Source organism: Lasioglossum baleicum, chromosome 18, assembly GCF_051020765.1.
Source record: "Lasioglossum baleicum chromosome 18, iyLasBale1, whole genome shotgun sequence".
NCBI lineage: Eukaryota > Metazoa > Arthropoda > Insecta > Hymenoptera > Halictidae > Lasioglossum > Lasioglossum baleicum.
This window is the reverse complement of record NC_134946.1, coordinates 5,616,191-5,627,556: the sequence shown is the minus strand read 5'-3', so window position 1 is coordinate 5,627,556 and position 11,366 is coordinate 5,616,191. Positions and strand designations below refer to the sequence as shown.

At 36.1% G+C, this 11,366-nt stretch overlaps 1 protein-coding gene and 1 long non-coding RNA gene across 2 annotated transcripts; one reads left to right on the top strand and one right to left on the bottom strand.

Moving 5' to 3' along the window:
- Positions 1 to 586: 586 nt before the first annotated feature.
- LOC143217799 (uncharacterized) lies at positions 587 to 3,922 on the bottom strand. The gene is made up of 3 exons (XR_013010898.1): positions 3,790 to 3,922; positions 991 to 1,060; positions 587 to 927 (listed from the first exon to the last, which is right to left on the bottom strand). It is a non-coding gene; the product is annotated as an uncharacterized LOC143217799 (long non-coding RNA).
- LOC143217796 (lipid storage droplets surface-binding protein 2-like) lies at positions 2,003 to 7,808 on the top strand. The gene is made up of 4 exons (XM_076442424.1): positions 2,003 to 2,161; positions 5,910 to 6,247; positions 7,065 to 7,314; positions 7,401 to 7,808. The coding sequence occupies exons 2-4, from the start codon at positions 5,915 to 5,917 to the stop codon at positions 7,643 to 7,645; spliced, it is 828 nt and encodes a 275-aa protein (XP_076298539.1). The 5' UTR covers positions 2,003 to 2,161; positions 5,910 to 5,914; the 3' UTR covers positions 7,646 to 7,808.
- Positions 7,809 to 11,366: the final 3,558 nt, after the last annotated feature.

Here is an 11,366-nt window from a genome sequence, read left to right as displayed (position 1 = left end):
TGCTCTTCTACTTATTGTAACAGTGCATAAACATTGATCGTTGCATGTAACACTAGAACTACCGAATGGGTCGAAATAACTGGTTCCTGATCTGTTCTATTAGAAATATCAAGATTATAAATATGTTTTTCTCAGAAATTTTTTCAGTGAACCTCTTTACTGAAGCACATATTTCAACAAAACTCAAACGAAATCTAAATAAATGCGATTTTGTCATTAATATAAGACAATGTATGCCAATTGCGTTTAGTGCTCGGTAGTTCTAGTGTTAATCACTACAACTTTGAAAATGGAATTTTTTAGACCGCGAGAAATTTGGAGATGTCGAGAGACGAATATTCGTTTCAGAGAAATTACTTCTATACTCCCAATTATGTCAGCTATTTGGTGGTAACACACTCTCATAAACATCCGTATTTCTAATGATAATTATTTTTTTTATGAAATCATTTAAATAACATACATACAAGAGTATTCATATTAACATATCTATTGTGCATTCATCACGTGTACATAACATGAAACTGTACATTACTTTTGTAATGTTTTTATATTTACGATATACAGTAAATAAAATATAATTGTGTTTCCTAACAACCTGATTTTGTAATTATTGTAGGCGTATGTAGGAGTTACATTTTATTATCCTGCTTAAACATATTGCATTTTGATAAATACACACATTTTGAATATTTTTCAAACAACTTTTGAAGAATATTGCATCAGAGTAGCAGAAATATAAAACTCGCCGACTCATGATTTTCTGAATGATCACAATGCCATGCGAACGTAATCTCTGTAAACTCTGGAACCGGGAATGAGTAGAGACGCCTCAAAGCCACGTCATAATCAATGACACACGCGTGCGTGTGTGTTGGAGCGCATACGAGGCCATAGTCGTCGATACACGATAAAGAACCCTGAACTCTGAAACGATGAATTCTTTTCATACGAATCTTATTTCTCTTGGGAAAACGTGATTACATTTACCTACTACACTTCCTTCTTTCGAAAGACATTTATTTGTGGACTCGCCTTTGATCCCTGATTATATCTGTATCTGGAAAAAATTCACTTTCTCGTACACAATTATAGCAAATACAGATTGTGCTGTTAATCTTAACAATTCCTGTCGTGCCAATTCAATTAGTTATTGAAAAGAAATTCTTTTGTAATGTATAAAATCTCATTGATTGTATTTATTTTATAAAATCATTTTTAGTTTGCTTTGATTATCGAATTTATATAAAATCATTTTTAGTTTGCTTTGATTATTGAATTTATATAAAATCCTGTTCAGTATTTTTCTTTCATAAAATCGTTATTATTTATTTTATATAAAATTTTCTACATTGTGTGTAAACTACTGGTAAATGTTATTGTAACAATTTTTTAGTAGGAAATAATTAAACATCAAGTTAAATCCCTTTCCGAAGAAATGTATTTAGAAATAAAGACGAATTTTAAGCACTTTTTAAACAATTTGGAAAATGAATGCAGCTAGTTCTCTATTACGTAAAAATTTCGTATATTTGGTACTTTAAATTATATTGGGTTGGCAAGAAAATAATTTCGGTATTTTAAAGTGAAATAAAACCGAGTTTCTTTATTCAAGCGATGAACTTTAATCGATAAAATATTTTCTGATTTATTCTTTTTGGTAAAAGATCATCGAACAAAAGGGATAATATCTTATTCATTAAAAAGTCTCTATTTCATATTCACAATCTCATTAACATTATTATTTGATATTGTATTCTCATTAAAATCATTGGCATTTTATTTGTGCAGAAATTGTATTTGATGTTGCGTTTGGTGTATATTTGTTCAGAATATTTGTAATTGGGTAAACAAAGTTCGTGTTATTTGTTTTCACAAGAATCTGCGTACTGTGTGCTCTCGCGACTGCGATACTCGATGATACTCGTACGACGCGCAAAGTCAACTCTTTTGTCAGCAGAACGAGTAAAAGAAACCTGACGGAACCGCACACTTTTTACGGGCCTGGTGAGCGTCTGCTCCCCACCTAACCTCGAGCGCTCCTACTTATAACTTTCAACATGAACGTATCATCAGTACCGCTGAATCCATCGTGCAAATCGGTCAATGAAAATTATTGTGTTCCCGTTACGGTGTACTGATAACTGTTGCATCACGCATTGTGAGTACATACACCAAACATTTTTTCTCAGACGCATGATCTCGACATCTACAATTTTTGCAATGTAACTAACATTTTGTCGTTTAATCAATTTATTCAAACCGCTACCATCAGTAGGATTATCCAACGAAGTAAATCGACTTTGCAATTATTTTATAGTCGCATACAGCAACTACTTTTTCTTTCATTAGAATTGATCGAAAATATTGGTTAACACGACATATAGGATGCTACGCCATACACATATCGGGTGTTCCAGTTGGAAATGATTAACTGTCGGTGTTCGGAATGGCGGGAAAATTGAGTGACGTATAATTCGGGGAATTTTGAATGTCATGACTAGACTCCGGATTGTATGCATTCATAACAAAGATGAGTAGATGAAATCTAATACAGTGAACAGTTTAATAAACTCTTATAGAGCATTAATATATTATTTTCACTACATTAAAATTATTAGTAGAAAATATAAATTGATATATAGTCCCTGGGCCTTGGAATTGATGCATAAATTTTTAATTTGAATAAAAATCCGGAGTCTAGTAATTACTAGACAGTGGATCTTTATGCAAAATAAAAATTTTTTACCTGAATTGCAACAAACTGGAGTGAAATGGAAATTTATTTTCTTTCTTAATATATTTAATAGCTTGAAAATAATATGATAGGATCTTTAAATTCTTCTAATATTTTTACTGTCTTAAATTACACCTATTCATTTTTGTCATAAATGCAATGTCTAGACATTACCTGTAAAGTGTACAAGTACCAACTGTGGGAACTGATTAACTTATGCATCAACAGTGCTACTGATTTATTGATTATTGGGATGTCCAATAATTTTGAATACTGTAGATCATAAATCAATGACTTATTTCACTGACCAGAGACAATGTATTGACATTAATTAATGGAGTGTTCGGGAAACGTTTTGAGATTCGTATTCATTCGTCTATTGGTTATTGAAACACAGAATACGTGTTAGACAGTGCAATTAGTTAGGCTCATTCAGTTAAGTATGTACGTCACTTGAACCACAATTTATGTTATAATTACTTAGTTGACATTCCACTCTAACTTCGTTTTTGATTACATTGACTTTTTGTACTCAAGGTCACCTCTACAGTACTTTTTCAGTATTCATTTTCAGTTTCTGTGAAGAAACGAAACAGATAAATATACACTATATTAAATGTAATATATAACACGATAGAAAACGTTTTCGTTAAACAAATTATGACACAGGGAACAAATATACATGTAGAAAAAAGAATATTACATTATGTTTTGTATACTAAATTCATTAATAAAATTTAGAAAAATGATACAACTCGAAGGACAAATCATCCTGCACAATCAGTTCCTCAATTGTTATTGATTTGTATAAATAAAAACTGCTGTTAGCTTTAGAAATACGCGCACTAACATATTAATCACGGATTAAAATATCGATTGTAACACAGGACAACATTAGCAACAGAGTTCACAAGTCGAACAAAGTCTAACGGTACAGATAAATTTAACATACTGTTTTTTTGCAGTGGATGAGTCATGTATTACGCTTTTAATCTTGCAACAAGTTGAGTACTATGCTACAGTCTAACTAATGTTACACACTGTTTACTCACTTTTTTGTAATTTAACTAAAACAGTGCAACTTTTTGTTCGTTTCTCACAGCAACTTGCTTAATATTGTACACTTGAAACGCTTGTTTCATTACTATTATTAATTCCAACTTATAGTTGTTCGTGTGTCATCTTCAGGCGGATGTAAGATTCCTGCTTTATCAACGATCAATTTCTGTTTTACCGCTTCTTTTAAAATTCTCTTATGTTTTTATCGTTCATATTTTTACTTTTCGAATTTGTCAGATTATTTCTTTCTAGAATTTTACATATATACTATAATATAATATAAATATAATAAAAAATGCATAGTCCTGTTTTTAAATATTAAAGATGAATATTTTTCATCAAAGCATCAAAAAATGCTATGAAATTGAAAAGTTAATTTAACCAAATTAAGAGTTCATTAAAATTTGAAAATTATGTTGACATTTAAATTTATTGTTTTTATTGTTTATTTATCATTTATGTTTAAGAATACTTAAAAAAAGACTTGGAAATCGAGTTCGGTGTATATTCAACAACGTCAAAAATTTCAAATGTGACAGTTGTTATCTTACATTCCATACAACGTGTTATCACACGAGAAAGATAATTCGAGTCCGTTGACGATTTTAGGCGTGGTACTTCACGAAATAAAACGTGAATCTCGGCACCACCGTAATTATGTAATTATTCAAGGTACAAAGATCATCTGGGTAGTCTGTTTCCTATTTTAAATCTGCTTACAATGACGGCCAGTTGATTGGAATTCTGGTAAACTGTGAGCCGGAGGTCAATGCACTTATTAAATGTTCTTACGTAACCACTGCTTGAACAGTGACTTTAATTTGCGTATCCTTTGTTGTGCACTGTGTATGTATACCCTAACCACGAGTGTATCGGGAAATTTATATTTTATTAAAGTATATACATAGTATTATACAGTTAGGAGCATAACTGATCACACACACTTTAAACCAGAATAACTTTTTTATGAATGGACCAAACGACTTCAATTTCTCCGTAAAGCTAGAAGAATTAGTTTAGTAGATGACGTCTAAAAAATATGTTGAAAAAATGCATTCGGTCGAAATTGTGAAAAACAATAGAAAAAATTGATTTTTACTACTTCTTTAGCTGGGCTAATAACGAAATATAAAAGATATGTTCGGTCAATTTGCATAAACTATATACGCACCGAAAATTTCATGGAAATTGGTTAATTTGTTTACGAGTTATAAACAATCAAAGGTGGTAGAAATTGAAATTTTTCAAGATTTTCAGCATTCGTACCACTTTTGATCGTTTATAACTCGCAAACGAATTAACCAATTTCAATGAAATTTTCGGTGCGTATATAGTTTATACAAGTTGACCGAACACATCTTTTAAAATTTCGCTAAAGTGGTCGTAAAAATCAATTTTTACTATTGTTTTGCACAATTCCTACCGAATGCATTTTTTTCAACATATTTTTTAGACGTCATTTACTAAACTAGTTATATATATATAGAGAAATTGAAGTCGTTTGGTCCATTCATAAAAAAGTTATTCTGATTTAAAGTGTGTGTGATCAGTTTTGCTCCTAACTGTATTTCTATGTTTTAGTTAGATATTTTTTATTTTTATCTCTTCTTATGTATTATACTTATATCTCTTTTTATATTTACATGTGATGAATTTTAAGACAACTTTCTCTTGCGCGTATAAATAACAGCTGTTCAGTCTTAGTTTTCGAGATATTCAGATAAATATGTTCAAGGCCATACGTATGTATTTAAAGATATGTAAATTACTATGTTTGTGAGACATCTACTGTAAGATGTACAGATTATCATAGTCCATCAAACTCAGAGTTGCCTTAAAAGAACGGAAACAAAAGACGATAAAAAGTGAGAAGAGTGTATTTTTTATTTCCAATAAATATATTCAAGATATTCAGAGGGGAATTTCCTTTCCACTAATACGACAAGGACGGAAGTCCAAAATACAAAAATACGGGATGAGAAGAATTTCGGTTCAGTCCGACTCAGTCTAGGACACATTCCCTGTTGTGTTTAAATACTTTTTGGATCCACTGTGTATATTCCTAGTGAAAAATATCGCCCGACCTTCCACTAACGAAGCAATCAATTTCCAGGAAAAATGGCAGAAGCCAAAAATACAAACACCCCCGCGGACGAGTCTGCACCCCATCTGGAGGTGTTCGACCGCGTGAAGAACATCCCTGTAATCCACTCGGCCATCGAGAAGACCGGGTCCACATACTCCTACTTGAAGGAATCCAATCATTTAATTCACTGGGCCCTAACACAAGCCGAAGCTGGACTGAATTATGCGACTGCTACTGCTGCACCGATCGCTGTACCATTGACGAAAAAGTTCAAGGGACCAATCTCGGCTGTCGACCAGAAACTATGCGAGGGCTTGAACATGGTTGAAGAGAAAGTGCCCATCGTGAAGCAGCCGCCGCAACAGGTAGATTATCAGTAGAGGAACTCTAACTAAAAAATAACTCATTGCAGGTATTATTCGTTCGACAAACGATGGCAGAGATTTTGACAGTGGGGTGCAGGGGGATTTGCGTGACTCCACTCTTGACGCTAGGCCGCGGATCCCACTCTTGCGGATAGGTACAGTAATGTCTCTATCGACGCAAAAGCCTCGGGGGATTCGTTTGCGTTTATCGTAGACGGGTGGCTATTTTTTTGAGCTTCAAAGGCCGAGCCGAACGTAGAGAAAGACAGCGCGTGTAAAGAGAGACCACGCGCGGGCCTTTGAACTGTGCCGGCGACTGCGACTCTCCGCGTCTCTTTCTTTCCCATTCGCTGTCCTTCTTTGCGCCTGAAACTTTCACCGTCAATTAAACTACTAAATACAGTTGAAATTATATCGTATTTGGTCTTTTTTTAATCAGAAAAATGCCACGAATATATTGATGAGAGTTTCATACAAAAAAAAGTAATAAGTGGAGGGGATATTATTTTTGCGTCGATAAAGACATTACTGTACCGCTATCACGTAGTACCTATAAGTTTCTCTGTGCCATCTTTCGTTGGACGAATAATACAATTGTTGACAAAAATATGTACATATTTTTGCCAAATTTTCTATTATATCAAAGATTGGAGTTAATTTCTTTTATTTATAGAATTAAATAACTTCTGAATGAGTCGCGGTGCTTTCATACTTATTTACAAGAAAATATTGATACAGTAATGAAAATAAATATGAAAAGTAACGAAAGTAAATAAATATTTATGTTTATCAAACAATTAATTTTTTCTCCTTGCAGATTTACGATGCAGCAAAAGCAGTAATGGGCAGTTCATTACAACCAACAATAGAGAAATTGTACGCTGCAAAGGAGTCTGCTACACAACAGGCTTCTACGCTGAAAGAAGTTAGTATAGTGAAGGCTAATGAATTGTTGAACACACAGTATGGCAGTATGGCTGTGCAAGGGGTAGACAACACCAGTGTCCTCATTAATGGTTTATTGGACCGCTATTTCCCACCAGTTGAGGGAGAACAAAGTGCTCCAGGTACAATTATAATAATTCGTATATTTAATACACAAATTAACGAGTGTCCAGATATATATACTTATTTTGTACAATTTGTTTTATAGCGCCAGTATCAGCCGATGAAAATAAAGTATTGCATGCAGTGCAAACAATAGGCCAATTGTCATCGAAGACGGCAAATCGTGTGTACCATTCAGTAGTGGCGCAGTTGAGGACACTCAGCAAAGAGGATGTGACGTCATACATGAATAGCGTTATATCCATCCTTCATTTGACGCATTTCTTGAGTTTAAACGAAAAGCCGGTTGAGAATACAGAAATGCAATGCCCAGTACGCGAGAAAAAATGATAGAGTAGAGGCGATAGAATCTGTCCAAAATAGCTGTGACTATTATTTTTATACGAATTTCATGGAATTTTAATATACTATTGTACACTTGTCGACATATCAATTTAACAAATTTTTATATGATGTATATTTAGTGCAGTAAATAAAATCATTTGATGGCGTATTTATATATATTTATACACCTTTACAGAATACTTAACCTCTCCTATTAACAAATCAACAAACATACATGGAATTAACGTTGATAGTGTCGTCATAAATGAACATTCCCCATGAATTTAGCCAAGTGCATGTATGTCAAACTATTGTTGAGGCATCCTTATATGTACACAATTAAAATTGTAATGTACATTTTAATAAATAAAGAATATTTTTACAAGTTAATGTGTTCTTATTTCGAGAAGTCCGTAAAGATCCAAAACTTCCATCAATCCCAAAAAATATTCGGCCTCCTAGATTGTTGAGATTTCGAAAATTGGCGAAAATTTTCGAAAATCTCGAAAATTGAATTTTGTATTAGGAGAACATGATATCTAAGGAGGTGGCACGAAATTCAGTAGTTCGAGTCAACGACAAGTCAGACGGTCGAAAATTGGCGAAAATTTTCGAAAATCTCGAAAATTGAATTTTGTATTAGGAGCACATGATGTCAGAGGAGGTGGCACGAAATTCAGTAGTTCGAGTCAACGACAAGTCAGACGGTCGAAAATCGGCGCAAATTTTCGAAAATCTCGAAAATTGAATTTTGTATTAGGAGAACATGATATCTAAGGAGGTGGCACGAAATTCAGTAGTTCGAGTCAGCGACAAATCAGACGGTCGAAAATTGGCGAAAATTTTCGAAAATCTCGAAAATTGAATTTTGTATTAGGAGAACATGATATCTAAGGAGGTGGCACGAAATTCAGTAGTTCGAGTCAACGACAAGTCAGACGGTCGAAAATTGGCGAAAATTTTCGAAAATCTCGAAAATTGAATTTTGTATTAGGAGCACATGATGTCGAAGGAGGTGGCACGAAATTCAGTAGTTCGAGTCAACGACAAGTCAGACGGTCGAAAATTGACGAAAATTTTCGAAAATCTCGGAAAATTGAATTTTGTATTAGGAGCACATGATATCTAAGGAGGTGGCACGAAATTCAGTAGTTCGAGTCAACGACAAGTCAGACGGTCGAAAATTGGCGAAACTTTTCGAAAATCTCGGAAAATTGAATTTTGTATTAGGAGAACATGACATCTAAGGAGGTGGCACGAAATTCAGTAGTTCGAGTCAACGACAAGTCAGACGGTCGAAAATTGGCGAAAATTTTCGAAAATCTCGGAAAATTGAATTTTGTATTAGGAGAACATGATATCTAAGGAGGTGGCACGAAATTCAGTAGTTCGAGTCAACGACAAGTCAGACGGTCGAAAATTGGCGAAAATTTTCGAAAATCTCGAAAATTGAATTTTGTATTAGGAGCACATGATGTCGGAGGAGGTGGCACGAAATCAGTAGTTCGAGTCAACGACAAGTCAGGCGGTCGAAAATTGGCGAAAATTTTAGAAAATCTCGGAAAATTGAATTTTGTATTAGGAGAACATGATATCTAAGGAGGTGGCACGAAATCAGTAGTACGAATCAACGACAAGTCAGACGGTCGAAAATTGGCGAAAATTTTCGAAAATCTCGAAAATTGAATTTTGTATTAGGAGAACATGATATCTAAGGAGGTGGCACGAAATTCAGTAGTTCGAGTCAGCGACAAATCAGACGGTCGAAAATTTTCGAACACCTCGAAAATTGAGAAAGTATTAGGAGCACATGGTATCGAAGGAGATGGCACGAAATTCAGAAGTGCAAGTCAACGACAAGTCAGACATCCGATAATTTTTGTTTTTCGAAGGGAAGTTTTTGGTGGTGCAATAAATATATACGCAGATACGTTTTTTAATTACATTATCTTTATTTATTCATTGCAAATTCATACATGAAATGTTTGTATTTTACATGTACATAACTTATATTCTAAATATTCACAAGAATGTGGACGGGCTGAGAGGAGCTCGGCATACCGTCAGACTTCTACTGCAATAGCTGCGGTCACCGGATGGTCGCCGCCGGGGAATAGGCGAATTGGTAAATGAAGAATGGCGTCGTAGAAGAGGTAAGATAGAGTAGGATACAAGTCCTGGTCTGTCGAACGACTTGTACACTAGGCATGAAATTTAACATTTAACCACCGACTAGATATAAAGACAGACCTATCATCCAATGTATTCTTGCGGCCCACGAATCGTTGTTTCGCGTGCTGGATCACTTTATTTGCATGCAAATGGGTTAAATCAACATGATAATGGGGTTACGTGAGCCCACAAAAGTGAGCCGAAAATACATTGGATGATAGGTCTATCTTTAGACCTCGACGGTGATTTAACTGCTCGATCTGGGACTTTTTCGGACGTTAGGCCCCCTTTACCCGGCCGCGCATCTCGGTCTCCCTGGCAGTCATAATTCTGGTGTTACTTCAGGCCCGTACCCAGTGGCGCGTTACCCTATGGGCAACTTGGGCAAATGCCCGGGTCCCCGAAGCAAAATGGAGTCCCAAACACAAACCAAGATTCAAATTCTACGTTTTTCCCTGGGGGGGCCTCGAAATTCTACTTTGCCCAAGACCCCAACTAGTTATAACGCGGTACTGCCCGTACCCCATGTTGTGCCAAGAACAGGCGGGGTTTCGCTTGACAGCCAAGAACATGAGTGGCATGAGTTCAATACATAAGGTAGCAACACGTAGTAATGTAAAAAGCGGGTCCCTGTGCTGCCATATCGAACTAGTTCGGACTGGGAGGATGGGGCCTGTTCTAAAAAGGTCCCGGATGAGAGGTCTTTTAGTGAGTATTGGGGGAACCGAAGATCTGTTCACCCCTTCTGGGGTGTACATAAAGGTATTTTTCCTCTCATCCTCAAAGAATAAAAAAAAGGCGGGGTTTCGCTTAATAACCATAACAGTTGATGAAGCGACGTAAGACAATAAAAAAAGGCGTGGTTTCGGGCCGGTAAGAATACCTCCGCTGAATGCGGACAGCGGGGCAGCGGAGGTATAAAGTCTCCGAAAATAGGCTGAGCACAAGGTCCTGTAGGTCCTTGGCGGTGAATATGGCGGAGGCATAAGGCCATCTAATATCCCCAAACTCCACCTTAGGGGAGAACCGAGCCCAGTGTCGCCAGGTCGCCAGCAATCGAGGGGAATCAAGTACCCCCTCTTTGATGACCAGTCCAGTCTACGGTACGGGCACCGTGGTCTACGGTCTTAGTGGGGGACGATGGAGTGTGCGCGTGGTGCTGGAATGGGATAGTGGAAGGGGAAAAGGAGGAGAGTAATTGATGACCATTTGGTCACCAACTGGCAACTGGCGACACTGGCCGAGCCCCACACTACCCTCTCCAACCACCATCGGAGGAGAGGGTGTGTTCGTAAGAGCATTTCTCCACCGCCCTTAAACAATAAAAAAAAGGTCCGTACCCCATAAATTGCACGTGGCGTATTAGGGCGCGTCTGGTATCAATAGATTTCCACATTACCCATGAGGTACTATTGCCAATGCGTTTTTTTTTGTCAGTGGTATCCCCTGTAGGCCTATTCTACTGCGTCGCATGATCGTTTCGGAAATAGTTTTTAATTACATTCTCAAAATTTGACTGACATTTAGCAACATGGCGCTGGCCATTAACGTCGCG